General features: G+C 51.3%; 2 protein-coding genes across 5 annotated transcripts; one reads left to right on the top strand and one right to left on the bottom strand.

The window, feature by feature from the left end:
• The first annotated feature begins 4576 nt into the window (after positions 1 to 4576).
• Positions 4577 to 7704, top strand: IGFALS (insulin like growth factor binding protein acid labile subunit). Its single transcript, XM_075565094.1, is given in 3 exon segments — positions 4577 to 4660; positions 4663 to 6422; positions 6836 to 7704. Coding segments are annotated over 2 exon segments (1842 nt in total). The 3' UTR covers positions 6421 to 6422; positions 6836 to 7704.
• A 2801-nt stretch (positions 7705 to 10505) lies between these two features.
• NUBP2 (NUBP iron-sulfur cluster assembly factor 2, cytosolic) lies at positions 10506 to 17780 on the bottom strand. 4 transcript variants are annotated; one of them, XM_075566236.1, is made up of 7 exons: positions 17547 to 17780; positions 16203 to 16327; positions 15831 to 16029; positions 15443 to 15597; positions 14667 to 14777; positions 12983 to 13052; positions 10506 to 11156 (listed from the first exon to the last, which is right to left on the bottom strand). In XM_075566236.1, exons 1-7 carry the CDS (start codon positions 17560 to 17562, stop codon positions 11014 to 11016), a joined length of 819 nt encoding a protein of 272 aa, XP_075422351.1. In that variant the 5' UTR covers positions 17563 to 17780; the 3' UTR covers positions 10506 to 11013. The 4 variants fall into 4 exon arrangements, with proteins under 4 accessions (XP_075422351.1, XP_075422352.1, XP_075422354.1 ...); XM_075566237.1 differs by having other exon boundaries at positions 16203 to 16321; positions 17547 to 17758; XM_075566239.1 differs by lacking the exon at positions 17547 to 17780 and adding an exon at positions 17426 to 17524 and having other exon boundaries at positions 16203 to 16321.
• Positions 17781 to 17811: the final 31 nt, after the last annotated feature.

Here is a 17811-nt window from a genome sequence, read left to right on the forward strand (position 1 = left end):
CTTGAAACGTATCAAGCTTATTCTACTTACATAGCACATGCCCGAGACAGAGAGATGTAACAACTTCACTGGAGCCTCCACACACAATTCCAATGCGCTGTACTGGTACATACTACATCCAACATAAAGGCTCATTGTATGTTTACATGTAATATATGCGCCTTAGGTGAAAAGGAACATGCTGCTGTGTATAATGTATACCAAAGATTCTGGTCCATAGTTACCCAATGGTGCTACCCCTAAGATACCTCCCGGAGCTGGAAGATACCTTACGGCCAGGTGGTATCTCATGAAATATGGGGTACATTGCCTTTCCAGCTGCCCATGTTTGATGTTTATAGGGCGTCCAAAGGCACTGGAGTTGAGTAGTGGGGAGGGAAGAGGGGGGGTCAACAATTGTTATTTTCAGTGCCCCAATAATATTTGTTGGATCTAGTAAGGGAGTTAGACAGATTAGAAGTACAGTCAGTCCTCGGTTATCCGACACAATGCGTTACTCAAAATGGCGTGTGATAGCGAAACGTTGTAAAGCGAAACACGTTTTCCCATAGGAACACTGTTTAAATGAAAGGGATACGTTCCTGAAGGCAGTTTTAACACTAAAATACACCAAATATTTTACGCAGGCAATAAGATATGCAGCACACAAATTATATAGTGCACTAGCTGAGAGACCCGGCGTTGCCCGGGATGTAATGTTCCCGTTCCTCTCTCTCCTCCCCCCTCTCTCTGTTTGTCCCCCATTCACATCAATCCAGTCCCCCCCCTCCCTCCCTCCTTTACAGCTTCATGTAGCGTGTGTGCGTCAGTGTGTGCCTCAGTCAGTGTGTGCGTGCGTCAGTCAGGCTTTGTGTGCGCGTCAGTCAGTGTGTGCGTGCGTGCGGCAGTCAGTCAGTGTGTGCGCGCGGGGCGTCAAAGGCAGGGGGGGCGTCAAAGGCAGGGGGGGGCGTCAAAGGGAGGGGGGGGGCGTCAAAGGGAGGGGGGGGGCGTCAAAGGGAGGGGGGGGGGCGTCAAAGGGAGGGGGGGGGGCGTCAAAGGGAGGGGGGGGGCGTCAAAGGGAGGGGGGGGGCGTCAAAGGGAGGGGGGGGGCGTCAAAGGGAGGGGGGGGGCGTCAAAGGGAGGGGGGGGGCGTCAAAGGGAGGGGGGGGGCGTCAAAGGGAGGGGGGGGGCGTCAAAGGGAGGGGGGGGGCGTCAAAGGGAGGGGGGGGGCGTCAAAGGGAGGGGGGGGGCGTCAAAGGGAGGGGGGGGCGTCAAAGGGAGGGGGGGGCGTCAAAGGGAGGGGGGGGGGCGTCAAAGGGAGGGGGGGGGCGTCAAAGGGAGGGGGGGGGGGCGTCAAAGGGAGGGGGGGGGGCGTCAAAGGGAGGGGGGGGGCGTCAAAGGGAGGGGGGGGGGCGTCAAAGGGAGGGGGGGGGCGTCAAAGGGAGGGGGGGTGTCAAAGGGAGGGGGGGCGTCAAAGGGAGGGGGGGGCGTCAAAGGGAGGGGGGGGCGTCAAAGGGAGGGGGGGGCGTCAAAGGGAGGGGGGGGCGTCAAAGGGAGGGGGGGCGTCAAAGGGAGGGGGGGGGGCGTCAAAGGGAGGGGGGGGGCGTCAAAGGGAGGGGGGGGGCGTCAAAGGGAGGGGGGGGGGCGCGTCAAAGGGAGGGGGGGGGGCGTCAAAGGGAGGGGGGGGCGTCAAAGGGAGGGGGGGCGTCAAAGGGAGGGGGGGCGTCAAAGGGAGGGGGGGGGCGTCAAAGGGAGGGGGGGGGCGTCAAAGGGAGGGGGGGGGCGTCAAAGGGAGGGGGGGGCGTCAAAGGGAGGGGGGGGGCGTCAAAGGGAGGGGGGGGGGGCGTCAAAGGGAGGGGGGGGGGGCGTCAAAGGGAGGGGGGGGGCGTCAAAGGGAGGGGGGGGGCGTCAAAGGGAGGGGGGGGGGCGTCAAAGGGAGGGGGGGGGGCGTCAAAGGGAGGGGGGGGGGCGTCAAAGGGAGGGGGGGGGCGTCAAAGGGAGGGGGGGCGTCAAAGGGAGGGGGGGGGGGCGTCAAAGGGAGGGGGGGGGGGGCGTCAAAGGGAGGGGGGGGGGCGTCAAAGGGAGGGGGGGGGGCGTCAAAGGGAGGGGGGGGGGCGTCAAAGGGAGGGGGGGGGCGTCAAAGGGAGGGGGGGGGCGCCTCAAAGGCATGGATTCCTCCCCCTGCATTTCCTGCAGTGGACAGGAGGGGGGGGGCAGTGGACAGGAGGGGGGGGGCAGTGGACAGGAGGGGGGGGGCAGTGGACAGGAGGGGGGGGGCAGTGGACAGGAGGGGGGGGGCAGTGGACAGGAGGGGGGGCAGTGGACAGGAGGGGGGGGCAGTGGACAGGAGGGAGGGGGCAGTGGACAGGAGGGGGGGGCAGTGGACAGGAGGGGGGGGGCAGTGGACAGGAGGGGGGGGCAGTGGACAGGAGGGGGGGGGCAGTGGACAGGAGGGGGGGGGCAGTGGACAGGAGGGGGGGGGGCAGTGGACAGGAGGGGGGGGGCAGTGGACAGGAGGGGGGGGGGCAGTGGACAGGAGGGGGGGGCAGTGGACAGGAGGGGGGGGGGCAGTGGACAGGAGGGGGGGGCAGTGGACAGGAGGGGGGGGGCAGTGGACAGGAGGGGGGGGGCAGTGGACAGGAGGGGGGGGCAGTGGACAGGAGGGGGGGGCAGTGGACAGGAGGGGGGGGCAGTGGACAGGAGGGGGGGGCAGTGGACAGGAGGGGGGGGGCAGTGGACAGGAGGGGGGGGGCAGTGGACAGGAGGGGGGGGCAGTGGACAGGAGGGGGGGCAGTGGACAGGAGGGGGGGCAGTGGACAGGAGGGGGGGCAGTGGACAGGAGGGGGGGGCAGTGGACAGGAGGGGGGACGCAGTGGACAGGAGGGGGGACGCAGTGGACAGGAGGGGGGACAGGAGGGGGGACGCAGTGGACAGGAGGGGGGACGCAATGGACAGGAGGGGGGACGCAGTGGACAGGAGGGGGGGGCAGTGGATAGGAGGGGGGGGCAGTGGATAGGAGGGGGGGGCAGTGGACAGTGACACACACACACACACACACACACACACACACACACACACACACACACACACACACACCTCAGTTGATGCGCCCTTTCTCAGTTCCGTTTGGCGCCGGAGGTGGGGAGCGACACCTACCTGTACTTCCGGGCGCCGCCACCGTCTGACTCGGCGCCGCGAGGGAGGAAGGGGGTCCGCCATCTTACGCGCCGCGTGGCAGCTGCGGGAAGCGAGGTGATTTGGAGCGGGGAGGGGGGAGAGGTGATTTGGAGCGGGGAGAGGTGATTTGGAGCGGTGAGGGGGAGAGGTGATTTGGAGCGGTGAGGGGGGCGAGGTGATGCTGCTGGGGAGGGGGAAAGGTGATTTGGAGCGGGGAGGGGGAGAGGTGATGCCGCTGGGGAGGGGGAAGAGGTGATGCCGCTGGGGAGGGGGAAGAGGTGATGCCGCTGGGGAGGGGGAAGAGGTGATGCCGCTGGGGAGGGGGAAGAGGTGATGCCGCTGGGGAGGGGGAAGAGGTGATGCCGCTGGGGAGGGGGAAGAGGTGATGCCGCTGGGGAGGGGGAAGAGGTGATGCCGCTGGGGAGGGGGAAAAGGTGATTTGGAGAGGGGAGAGAGGGGAGAGAGGTGTGTGTGTGTGTGTGTGTGTGTGTGTGTGTGTGTGTGTGTGTGTGTGTGTGTGTGTGTGTGTGTGTGTGTGTGTGTTATTTATTTTTTTGGACCTTTGGCCCGTCACTCCGCCTCAGGCCAATGAGAGGTGTGGGGGGCGGGCCAAGGGGGTGGTGTGAGTGTGTGAGGCCAATGAGAGGTGTGCGGGGGCGGGCGGGCCAAGGGACCAATGAGATTGCCGCTAGGGACACCGGACATCCAGCAGGCAGGCATGCATGCAGGCAGGCAGGCAGGCAAACATACAGTGCTTTCACTAATATAGTATAAGATATACTGTATTATATATATATAACAAATAATATATTATATAGTATAATATTATATATATATATATATATATATATACACACACACATACACATAAACAACGCTGCAAAGCGTTGTAAGAGCGTTGGATAAGCCGTTTTGGCGTTGTATAAATGAACATAGGTATGCATTGCATAGCGTTGGATAAGCCATTCATTGTAAAACGAGGACTGCCTGTATCCGGCCATACCCATTATTATGTTATATTGCATTCATAATTCAATTTACAATTTCCAACCACTTTCAAAGTTAGAGGGATATTATGGTATAATCATTTTAAAATATGGCTGCATTCATGAATATTGCATTAAAATAGTTATTGTGTCAACTAAAATGATGGCAGCCTTGGAATCAATATCCAATTTAGGTCAGATTTCTGAAATAGGCCCTGAAGAAATATTTCGAGAAAGGGTGTTATTGTGATTTCTAGAGTAATGGACATAATGTACTGCACCTAAGAACCAGAAAAAAATCCTTGCTCCAAGGATCTTACAATCTAATACCTTGTGCAGAGGTTTTTAAGTCAGGTATCCCACTTCAGAGGGCAGTCTGCACCAAGATTCTCCTCTTCTCCTCGCTGACCCCTCTCTCTTTTCTGGCAGGGTTCATGGTGTTGCTGGTTCTTCTCTGCAGTTCCTCCCCGTGGAACGCTCTGCCTGCTGACTTCAGGCCCCCTGATGGAGAAGCAGCATCGGCATCCCCAACTCGGAGTCTGCCAGGTGCCCACCGCCCTGCGTGTGCAGTTACGATTACAGCGAGGAGTACAATGTCTTCTGCAGCTCCCGTAATCTCTCCCGGACTCCTGAGATGCTGCCCGCCAGTGTTCTGTCTCTATGGCTAGATGGTAACAACCTCACAATTGTGCCGGCTGGGGCCTTCAGGAACTTATCTCAGCTGGACTTCCTCAATCTGCAGAGCAACCACTTGGCTAGCTTGGAGCAGCACGCTCTGCATGGACTCAAGGCCCTGGCCCATCTCCACTTGGAAAGGAATATGCTGAAATTTCTGGCTCCCAACACCTTCCTACACACCCAGTGCTTGGTCTCCCTCAGCCTCAACAACAATTTTTTCACCAAAATCGAGGACGGGCTGTTTTCAGGCCTCTCGAACCTGTGGTACCTGAATTTGGGTTGGAATTCGCTGGTGGTGCTTCCAGATACGGTGTTCCATGACCTGCCTAACCTAAGAGAGCTAGTTTTAGCAGGAAACCGGCTAGTGTATCTTCAGGCTCCGCTCTTCCTCAGCCTGGTGGAGTTAAAGGAGCTGGATCTGAGTGGGAACTCCTTGAGGGGATTGAAGGCCAATGTGTTCACAAAGCTTCAGAAGCTTCAGAAACTCTATCTCAACCACAACCAGATTTCTACCATTGCTCCCAGGGCCTTCGTTGGCATGAAGTCCCTTCGCTGGCTGGATTTATCACACAACCGCTTGACAACCCTGTATGAGGAGACTTTTGTGGGTCTCTTGAGCCTCCATGTTCTACGCCTGTCCAACAACTCTCTGACAGGCCTGAGGCTGAGGATTTTCAAGGACCTTCAGTTCCTAGAGGAGCTTAACCTTGGGCACAACAAGATCAAGATTCTGCTTGAACGGATATTTGAAGGGCTGGAGCAGCTGGAGTCCCTGTCTGTGAATAACAACAATGTTCAAGAGATCCGTCCTGGGGCATTTACTGGGCTCCTCAATGTGGCAGTGATGAATCTTTCTGGAAACTGCCTCAAGGTCCTACCAGAGCATTCTTTCAGAGGTCTAGCCAAGCTCCACAGCCTGCACATGGAAAACAGCTGCCTCAGCAGAATAAAGCCACAGATGTTCTCCGGTCTCTCTAGTCTCCGGAGGCTTTTTCTACAACAGAACGATATCTCGGCCATTGACGATCTTAGCTTTTCTGACCTTCAGGATCTGCTGGAGCTAGACCTCAGGTTCAATAAGTTGAGTCATCTCTCAGCCAGACCCTTCATGGGCCTGAAGAACCTCTCCTATCTTCTCCTTTCATCCAATCAGCTCTCGACAGTCTCTCCAGAGGCCTTCAGCCCCTTCCAGAACCTACAGTGGCTCGACCTCTCAGACAATCAGCTGGAGGCACTTGCTGATATCTTTCTGCCCTTATCCCACCTGAGGTATCTCAGCCTTCAAAACAACAACTTGAAATGGATCTCCATTCGCTTCTTGGTCCCTTACTCCGCGATGCAGCAGCTATGGCTAAACGGTAACCAATGGGACTGCAGCTGCATGATAAAAGAGCTGAGAGACTTCTCCCTGAGCAACGCCACTATTGTCCCTCGCATGGTGCAATCCATGTCGGAGGGCGATGACACCAACACCCTTACCTACATCTACAACAACATCACCTGCGCCAGCCCTCCAGAAGTTATGGGCCAAGACTTACGGGATCTGAGTGAAGGACACTTTGCCCACTGCCAGTCGCGCCAAGCAGTGGTTGACGTGTGATGGTACAATGAGGCACTATTTTTTTTTTTTATTCCCAAACCTAAAACTTACATTCCTACTGTAAAGAATATGGGATTTTGTTGTACACAACTCCCTCCCCCCCATCTGTTTCATAAACCTTTTACCATAAACAGAATCTAGAAATATTTGTACCATCGTGCTCTCCTGCATGCCAGCACAGTACAACTACTTTTTTTATTGCCCTTCCACCACTAAGGCATAGCCATAGAATATAATAATGCAAACCTTATATTGCCTTGTAGCATGTGCAGAGCGTATATCTGTCACTCAACAGCAATAATGCTCTGTTATTTGTTTTGGTACTCTCCCCCCAGCAATAATGCTCTGTTATTTGTTTTGGTACTCTCCCCCCAGCAATAATGCTCTGTTATTTGTTTTGGTACTCTCCCCCCAGCTACAAACCTGTGAAGGTGCTGGTGCTCTTCCTAGAGGAAACAACATGGCCGCCATTATGGTCCAATGGGAAGGAACAACTGACAACGTTGCAGCTCCCCCTATTGGCTGCTGTCGATCCAGCGAGATTTGGAGGCCATATTCATTTCCTCGGGAGGGAACTTTAGACCCGGCATCTACACTGATCTGGGGTATTGGGGTGACCCAGGAGCTGGTGTGGTGGAATTGCTGCTTTAAGTTTTCACGCATTTTGAACATAAACTTCACAATTTGGTAGCTCAACTTGGAAGAAAATGAAAGCCGCAATCTGCGCTGATCGCCAGTTTCTGCATATATTTTTGGTATTACAATACATCTTTCCTTGTGCCCTTCCCAACACCGTTTTAATTTTTTTAATCTGATTATCCGTTAAAGAGGTGTAAGTGGTTGAAATATGAAGTGCCCTCTGCGGTTCAAAATGGCGCTCTCCACAGAGCCCAGTGCAGTCGAACGGTTGCCATGGTAACATCAGCAGCTCGCGATTGATTATTAGGATTTTTAACGCACAAAAAAAAAAAAGAGCAGGAAATGCTCAGGTGATAAGATGTGGACATTATAGGAGTTCAACTCATAGGCTTCAGTAGGGAGGGGGGGAGATTTCTGCTGATTGAGATATATATTAGTCAAAATAGCTCACAAGTTCTCTGTAATTCCGAGACAAGACTCGGATATAGCAAAAAAAAAAAAAAAGTTAATTTATTATGTCCAAAATGCACACATAGGTCGACGTCTTGGTCCCCTGGGGGACGATTGCCTCTTCACTCAGTGGTTGCGGCCATTTTGTTGAACTACAAGGACCCCCTCATGCATAAAATATATTTAATTTTGAAATTCCCTGACTAATTTTAGAGCAGTGATTTTCAACCGGCCGCCAGAGGAGAGCTGGGATAACTCTCCCAGCTGTCCCAGGCACGGCGGCACCCCACATAGCAGTGACCCAGCAGCAGCCGGGAACTCGCTGCTCTTTCCTCTCCCTGATTCTGCCACCAAGAACCGGCTGACAGGAGAGCGGGAGAATCAGCGACAGTCGGCTCCTTTAAAGACAGTGTGTATGTCTGTGTCTGTCTCTGTGTGGGGGAAGGGGAGAGAGTGTGTGTGTGTGTGTGCGAGTGAGAGCCTGAGGGTGTGTGTGTGTGTGTGTGTGTGTGTGTAAGTGAGAGGGGGAGTGTGTGTGTGTAAGTGAGAGGGGGAGTGTGTGTGTTCGTGTATAAGGCCGCGTGTATAATGCCGGGCGACGCGACCGATAACGTCACCACTAGCGAAAGTTGTAATTTCATTTTAAGCGACGTCGCTGGCGACAAGGCCAGTGATGTCACGAAGGGGGCGGGCCACGGTTCCTGATTGGTTTAGAGACAGTCACGTGGCGACTCTCTAAAAAAATCAAATTGACCCGGCTTCAAAATTTTTGGTCGCGATGTTGCTCCGTCGCGCTTACTATAAGCGCTTGCGACGGAGTCAATAGATTTGTTTTGGAGCGACAATGCGTCGCCGTCGCAAGGCACTATAAGCGCAGCCTAAGTGAGAGGGGGAGTGAGTGTGTGTGTGAGGAGTATGTGTTTGTGTATGTGTAAGTGAGGGGGAGAGTATGTGTGTGTGAGTGAGAGGGGGAGTGTGTGTGTGAGATCATGTAACCGTGGCAGCCATTTTGCAGGAAACCCGGACAAGGCCTCTCCAGCTCAATTTCCTCACTGAGCAGTTTGCGTCGTGCGCTCACCCTGAATGCAGGACGCGATCGCCCCCAGAAAAAAAAAAACCTCCGTCGGGCGTGACGTAGCGACAACGCCCATGGGCACACAAAGGGTTAAGTAAAAATGAAATTGAACGGTTAATGTTACTTTGTACCGAGTGAGCGTCTCGCCCTACGGATTTTAGACCAAAGTGTGATCGCTACCCCGAGCGGGCTTCCAGCATCGAAATAATTAAAGGACAAAACGACCGAGGTCTTTCGCTTAAAATAATCATTACAAACTTTTACAAAAAAAGAAAGCTATATGTAGCATGAAAGCCTCTATTCTCGCCTAATAAAGGATTCCTTTCTTTTTACCATGGCAAATGCCTCGGATTGTTGTATATATAACAATCCCGCGCATTTTGATTCCAGTTGTTGAACTCTGGAGATATCAGTTGCTGAACAACTGCCCACCTGGGAGATAAAAATGGCCGCTGCCCTTCTCCAAGACCCCAGCAGTTGCCATGGTAATAGCAGACGCCAGGAAAACAATAAACAGGTGGGAGCCCAGCAAAAAAAAAAAAAGGGAGTATTTCAAGTGGCCACAGGTCACCTGACAGGAAGCCATGATGTCATCTCCTAATGATATTGCAGGTTTCTATTGGTCGCTTCTATTACACTATTGGAGTGTAATATGTCAGGAACCAGCAGACCCCCAGTCTGGGAAATGCGATTCCGTTGAATGAGGTACGGGGGTCCCCACCACCCCTTCATATAAATGTAAAGGAGAGATTGTGGCTTGAAAGTTGAATTTACGCTTTAACTGTTAATGCAATAAAAGGATATTCCGATTCTGCCGACAGACATGCTGGCATGTGTGCAAATGGAGGCCGAAATTACACTATGTCCCACTGTGCACTACGCCCATAAAGGGGGAGAGGGGAGGGAGGATATATTTAATAAATACGACTTTTTCCCCCAACAAATGCATAATTTTTTTAAAAAGAAATAAATAAGGGGAAGATAGAAATATTTCCCGTATCTCAAAGCTTAATCTAGAACAGGGGTGCACAAACTTTTCAGTCTGCGCCCCCACCCCACCCCCCCCCCCTTAACTGGTGTCCGGCTTTACGTGACACCATGTTGCTGGAAGCCGCCAGAGACGTACTTGCCAGGCGGCTTCTCCAAAAATACTGGACACAACGGTGAATGGTGCGACGTGTTCGGGACACACACCCCTCTATGCTCCCTGCTGTTTCCTCCTCTCCTTGGTCCCACCTGACACCTCCTCCTGATTGGCTGCTGCTGGGTAATGCAGTCAATTAGGATGGAGGAAGTTGCCCAGCCCCCTAGCAACAGTCCTGCACAGGGAAATCCAGCGACCACCCCCCCCCTCTCCCCCAAGCCAGTCAGGTCCCTACTGTATATCTGGAGAGGTAATACCGGTATACACATACATGTCCAGTATTACCTCATTTTTTACTGGACAGTGACCAAATACAGGCCAGTCCGGTTCAATACTGAACACCTGGCAACCTTACAGAGACCAGGTACGGGAGGTTACAAATATTAGCCTTTTACCATTGTGGTGTCCAGCTGCTATTGTTTTGAGCCACCCCAACCTTTTTAAAATCTGTTGTTGCCTTGTGGAGACATACATGTGAAAATCGGAGCCTCACTGTGAAGTTAAAATGGCCACTTCCATTAGACAGGAGAAGGTGCCAAGGTGGCAGCAGGCGCCAGCACAATATTAAACCAGTAAAAACAAGGGGGGGGGGGGGATGGTGTCCGGGGGAGGGAGCAAGAAATGTATCATTGCAGCACAAACTATCAGTTTGTGTCATTTGTTTTTTTTTGGGTGGGGACTGCTGTTTTCAGATATTATGTTAAATCGAAGATCCTCTAACATTAGATAGGAGATGACAACCGCGTGTTAGTAACATGATTCGTTCTAGTTCTACCATTCTGTTCTATTTTTTATTATTTTGTCCGATTCAAAATCTTCAGTGAGCAGTACACTGAGATCACATTCTGCATTCTCATGGCGACCCAATCGGACGGGACCGGGCGCATTTCAGGTTTGTCTTGGGCGACACGGCAGCCTGGTTTAGACACGCTGACGGAGGAGTCAGAAGCCGGGGAGACTTTGCAAGGATATGAAGGATTAGTCTGTAACACAAAGAAGATCTGAAGCTGGGAGGAGAGGACTCGGATACCTTCTAACTCATACGGCAGGAGAAGCAGAGAAGACGTCACCGGAATAGGAGTTTGTCTGTAAGAAACTGAGGACGTCACCCATACACCCAAAGTCCTCTGCAACTTGGTAAGTTATATAAAAGTAACTTCTGGAACTCATGATCTAGGAGAAACTCACTCAATGGTCATCAATATTCTCACACTTAATATCTCAGGCACAGGTCTTTTTGAATGGAAAGTGGGGACTATCCAATGACTAATCACTGTTGGGAGGGTCAGGAGCTCTGGGAAGCCTTCTCTAGTATCTGCCGAGTGATGCTGGTGATGGCCGGGAACACTGCGCTCTTCGGGAACTCCTGCAGGAAGTCCTTGCCCTGCTCCAAGCTCTGGCTCAGGAGAGGATCCAGTGGGACGCATCCTGTGGGAGAGTAATGGAAGCGGTGAATAGAGAACAACTGTGCTACAGATGGAAATATGTTGAGTTTGGCCACTGCACAGAAAAGCTATCGAACAGCCTAATCAGCTATGGAAGTGGCTCTGTCACCCATGGTAGGATGGATAAACCACTGGTTCTTCCTTGTTACCACCAGCATGGAAGCCACAGTACCCTTTTTTAAACGGCGCAGCACCCCCCAAAGGGACCACAATTTCATGCCATGCCCTTTAAAGCAGACTACCAACCTTATTTTTACACTGTGGGGGCAGGAACAGGCTGGATAGGTCATAGGGCTCGGTTAACCAATGAAAGAGCAAGTGTATCTCCTGTGTAATCCTATTTACACAAGCCTTGACATACCACATACACTTTCATTTCTACCCCGGACCTTACACCTGCTGGTACAGACCAAACTTTCTGAATGTCTCTCTGCGATATGATCCTGGATGTCCCTCCGCCGACTTAAAGTTAACATGGCAAAAACAGAGCTCCTACTTCCTCCCAAACCTGGCCTTAGTACATCCAACAGTAATGTGGAAGGAGGTAGTATCATTCAACTATTAGCCCAAGCACGCTGTCTAGGGGTCACACGACTTCTCTCACATTCAAAAGGTAGCTAAAACCTGTTGTTTTTTCCTCTGCAGTATTACAAAGATACGCCCTTTCCTCTGTTGCTCGGCTGCAAAAACTCTGACACGGATCCCCATTCTCTCCCGTCTCGACTACTGTAACCTCCTGCTGTCCGGCCTTCCTGCCTCACCTGTCTCCCCTACAATCTATCCTAAACGCTGCTGCCAGAATCACTCTACTTTTTCCTAAATCTGTCTCCGCGTCTCCCCTCCTGAAATCCCTCTCCTGGCTTCCTATCAAATCCCGTATCTCGCACTCAATTATCCTCCTCACTTTTAAAGCTTTACACTCTTCTGCCCCTCCTTACATCTCAGCCCTAATTTCTCGCTATACACCATCCCGACTCATGCGTTCTGCTCAAGGATGCCTTCTCTCTACCCCTTTTGTATCTAAAGCCCTCTCCCGCCTTAAACCTTTCTCACTGACTGCCCCACACCTCTGGTATGCCCTTCCCCTCAATACCCGACAAGCACCCTCTCTATCCACCTTTAAGACCCAACTCAAAACATACCGGCTTAAGGAAGCATATGCGTAGCTCTGAGTGATAGTTTTACACCTCATACATAAACCTTGGCCCCTTGCAGACACACTTACCAGAATGCCATTCTACTGTCTCAGTACGTCCTTCCTACCAACCAATTAGATTGTAAGCTCTTCGGAGCAGGGACTCCTTTTCCTAAATGTTACTTTTATGTCTGAAGCACTTCTCCCCTTTATGTGTTATTTATATTATTTGTTATCTATATGATTGTCACGTGTATTACTGCTGTGAAGCGCTATGTACATTAATGGCGCTATATAAATAAAGACATACATACATGTCTTCTTATACAAGTAGGTTAAACCAGAAGGATCTATTCTATAGTCGTCATCATCCAATGAGGGCAATGACAGGCTCGTCACTCAGCATTGAGACAGGTCTTATTTGGTCCTTGTCACCCAATGGTAGGAAAGACTATTGATGGGTGCCTGTCACCCAGTGCGATGAAGAACAATCTTGATGGATCCCTATCCCGCTATGATGGACAGACATATTTTAAGGGTCTCTTCAGTGTACTTATATTTACATGACCCCAACATACCACATATAACAAGATGTACACATACAAGACAACGGTCTCTCTCTTTGGCTTGATAATGGGATGTGAAGCTATGATTTAGAAGTCAGCATTCCTCACCTAGGAAGGGGACTCCAGCATGCCGTGCCAGCTCCTCACCGCCTCCCTTGGAAAAGATGTTTGTGCATTCCTAGAATGAGAAACAGAACCACTGCTACAAATGGACAAATCTCAATGGGTCTGACCAGTTATACCCCAACCTTTATATGCCTGTAGATCCCGAGCTCAGGTCAGTGGTTCCTAGCAGCCGAGTCAGTTCTGACACGAAGGTCCACAATTCTAATATTAATCAGTGTATCCTGCAGCTGTTCCAGAGACAGCCTCACACCATGCTGCCAGCAGGGCTTGTCTTTATACTGCTCAGCAGCAGGGCCTGTCTTTATACTGCTCAGCAGCCGGGCCTGTCTTTATACTGCTCAGCAGCAGGGCTTGTCTTTATACTGCTCAGCAGCAGGGCCTGTCTTTATACTGCTCAGCAGCAGGGCTTGTCTTTATACTGCTCAGCAGCAGGGCCTATCTTTATACTGCTCAGCAGCAGGGCCTGTCTTTCTTTATACTGCTCAGCAGCAGGGCTTGTCTTTATACTGCTCAGCAGCAGGGCCTGTCTTTATACTGCTCAGCAGCAGGGCGCACCACTGGTTCCGGTTCACATCTTCCCATTCACCACGAACCCACAGGCACTAAATTGCCTTCAAAAGTGAGTGTGCATTTTATCAATGAACCAATCCCTTCCTATTTATGTGCCAGCCCCTTTCAGTGAATGTGTGGCTGCCCATGCAGTGCAAGCCCCCCATGTATGTACCCATCCACCAGGTACAAGCCCCCTGTATACACACCAGTCCACCCAGTACAAACCTCCTTCTGTATATTTCAGTCCACACTCTGTGTGTTGTGCCACTCAGTGCGAATTCACCATCCCCCTATATATGTATAATTCTACCCAATGCAAGGTCCATTTTGTAAATATGGGCCAGCCCAAAATGCAGCTTTGTCTGGCTACCCAGTGCCCGTCTGCCTGTTACCGGTATCCACCCAAGGATGTTTAACTCTGCCCCATTGAGTGTGTACCCTTGTCTCCTAAAACGTCTCTCCCTTCCAGTTAGGGTAGGATCAAGAATTCAGGGTTAGATGCTGACCAGTTTCTGGCTCAGTGCCTTCACTGCAGAAAGGCAGAGATCACCAGCACAAAAGGGCAGAGAACCCCCCCCCCCCCCCCATTAACCCCTTCAATGCAAAAAGTAATTAGTATTCTCCTTTTGTACAGATTATGTGGTGTATAGTGAGATTGTGTTAACATGCTGAGGCTGAGGCAATCCCTCCCGAGAGCAAAGTGCACTAATGGCAATGACCTCTGGTCACATCTGGGTGACCGATGCCTTTCTACAAGAAATCCAATATCCACAGGTATTATTGGGTCATTCGTTTGCAAACCTGGTGAGCGGGGACTTGGGAAGCGGTTACATTTCCCCTTTTGTATGATGTCACTTAGTGTTCAATAGTACTTTGTGCAGGTAAACCACCACCCCCATCTCAGCCTCTTTATTGGCTATCTGATAAACATGGGGTGTGAGAAGGCAGAGGCCCCAAACAAACAAAAAGCAGCCAGATCTTAGCTTTAAACATGGTTACACTTCTTTAGGAAGACAATTAGACTGTTCAGTTATTTAGAAAATGTTGGGGTTTTTTTGGTCAGCTACCGGGGATTGCATCTTTAATTGGGTGTAAACAGAAATAGAGTGTTTACCGTGCAGTATGAACAGACGAATCCACTCATGTTCTCCACGATCCCAATAACCGGTAGTCCGGTCTTCTTGCAGAACGTCAGCTCCCGTCTCACATCCCCCACAGACACTGCCTGCAAGAGCAAAGGTCACCCAGGGTCAGCGTAAGCTTTCAACCCAGTGATAGCTGCATCACAACAGTGCTGGGTGCGATAGTGCCAGGAGTAGGCGATGCAGAGCATGGGGTTAGCAGCACATTCTGCTTATGTTACAAGAGGGTGTCCATTGTGTAGGATTCCTCATTAAAGGCCATAGCCATTAACTTATCATCAATTAGGATGTTGCCTTATAAGAGACAAAGGGCCATAGAAACTTGGCATTCAATGGGCTGAAGAGGTATCTTCCAGTAACGGAACCGGTCTATTGCAGAAGACTGCTTCGGAAACATGGGCCAACGTGTGTGCGTTTGTCATCGAGCTATAAACTGATCAGTCTTGGAAAACCCAAAATGTAATGGAACTGATATATGAATCTTAAACCAGTTTTGTCATGTAGCTTTCAGATTGTAAGTGAAGCTGAGACCTATGAGGTTTGGCAATCTCTGTACACGTGAAGGAGAGACCTATGAGGTTTGGACAGCTCTGTACACGTGAAGCAGAGACCGGTGAGGCTTTATTAAACATGATTAGTTGTACGATCAGTTTCTCATGGGGGTTTTTTTTTTTTTTGCCAGTGCTGCCAGAGCCTGCATCTCAACAGTAACAAAGTTAAATGACAGGGGAAACACTAGGGGTGGCACCTGCGGAGTGGTGACCAAGATGGCACCCAGTGGCTGGAAGGGGCGCAGTGCATCCACGGTGGAGATGTGCTCGTCTGATGTCCCCGGGGGGGTGTCAACGATGAGGAAATCCAGGTCCCCCCAAGCCACATCGCTGACAAACTGCTTTATCATAGCTGAGCGCGGAGAGAAGAGATTATTGCACTCAGAAGATGGGCCACCAGGGGGTGCTACACGTACAGCTGCATCTCCAACATGCAGCACTATAAAGCAATGTTACATTCATACAGGCACACTGCTTCCGACTCTCAAACGCTTCTGCTCCATGCCCCGGAGCTCGCAGACGCCTCTGCCCCATGCCCACAGACTCCCATGTCCCAGTGTTTTCCCGGATGTCTTTGCTCCATACCATTTTTCTTGGGTCCTCTCCACACCACAGCATCATCCGGACGCTCCAGCAGGAAGCCGATGGACATGAGCGAGATGCTCTTCTCCTGATCCACGTACACTGGTACCCAGCCACTGTCACACTGATGAACATCTTTATCCTGAGCGTTCAACATGCGGGGGATGCTGGGACCACACAGATCCACATCCAGTATCCCAACCTACAGAGAAAGATCCACTGAGCTTTAATGCGGGCAAAGCATTAGCCTAGCATCTCTGAAGTGGGAGAGGGCAGCTTCAGGCACTTTATTTACTATTGCCTTAGGCATCCAAAAATAGATTGTGAACTCTTCGGGCTTAGGGATCCATTGTGGCTTTACATGGTCACACTCACTTTTTTCCCAGCATGCCGCAGTGCCAGAGCGAGCTCCGTAGAGATGGTGCTCTTACCAACGCCTCCCTTCCCCGACAGCACCAGAACGATGTGCCGCACGCCGGCAAGATTTCCACGCTCTGAAACTGGAGTAAAGTGGTAACGTCCTTCCAAACTCAATATGTTAAACATGTTTATTTTCTGTACTAGAGTCAAGACCTGAATCTTTGATTTGTGATTTAAATGCCTTGGGGAAGAGCGCGGGACCTCTACAACCACCGCGCCCCCCAATTTGCACACCCCTAGTGTAGGACCTACTGAAATGGGCTTACCGTGACGTGGTTTCAGGCTTAACATATTTTGGCCAAAGTATTGAACTAAATGACCCATAGTTATGAGGAAAGAATACAGGTAAAATACATAGTACATGTACTAAATAATGTGTTGTGTTGGATGTAGCATTGGGGCTCGTCTTTCCCTGAGTAATGTAAACGGCGCAGCAATGTGAAGGTACGGTAATAATACAGAAGTGCTGTGTGTGTTCAGCGATCAATACCAGGAAAGCAGAGAAGCTGTACAGTATGTTAGGACTGTGGTGCAGAGAAGCTGTATGTTAGGACTGTGGTGCAGAGAAGCTGTATGTTAGGACTGTGGTGCAGAGAAGCTGTATGTTAGGACTGTGATGCAGTTTTATTCAGCATAATTCAGGATTTCCTTTTTGTTTCTGCAGGGCAAAAATGGAAGGGGCAGGGGGCAGGGGTAGGTGGCAAGTAGCTTTTTTGGTTGGGCAAGTAGCTTTTTGGGTAATTGGTCAAGCCCTGGTCATGACGTCACATAGCGTCCCATTGACATGGCAACGTGGCGTCATTTAGCGCCACCATATTCACTGCAGTTGGAGGGGGGAGTTGCAGCAGGACGCAAGGAGACGCCGCCGTCGGGTTGGCCATCAGTTGAAGGTGGCAACCCTGTTCATATCAGATATGCCATTGAAGTAAAAAAATAAAAACACAGGAGAGAGTTTTAAAGGGCTGGAGACCTATCTCCATGGGGCTTATCTGTAGGGTTGCAGGTGTCAGGTATTGAACTTGACTGTCCTGTATTTGGATACTCTGTCCAGTATAAAATGAGAGGTGCTGTAATACTGGACATGTATGTGTCCGGTATTTTCCTCCCTGGACATAGTGACCTGACGCACCTTTCACCGCTCCCTTCCCCCCCCCCCCTGTGGATCAAGTCTGACGCACCTTTCACCATTGAGTCCAGTATTTTTGGAGAAGACCCTACTTATCTGCTGACACACATGGCACTGGGGCAATTCATGACCCCACTGTAACATGTTTAGATCACTGGATAAGTCACACTCACCCCCTGCTGCCTCCATGCTGCTCACCCCTTCCGCATTTGCTGAGATTGACAAGGCGTTCTCCAATCACCGCAGAGTTTACGAGATAAATCTCCGCCTATACGCTGGCACATCTCGCCGCTAACCAATCAGTAAGCAGAGAAGGCGTAACCTCTCGTGGGTCAAACTTGATATACCCCGACCAATCAGATATTAGCTGCGTCGTCAGGCGCCTAATTGTCACCAGCAATAACAGTGACAGCCGGCTTCATCCAATCACATTCAGAG

This window comes from Ascaphus truei, chromosome 11 (genome assembly GCF_040206685.1).
Source record: "Ascaphus truei isolate aAscTru1 chromosome 11, aAscTru1.hap1, whole genome shotgun sequence".
Taxonomy (NCBI): Eukaryota; Metazoa; Chordata; class Amphibia; order Anura; family Ascaphidae; genus Ascaphus; species Ascaphus truei.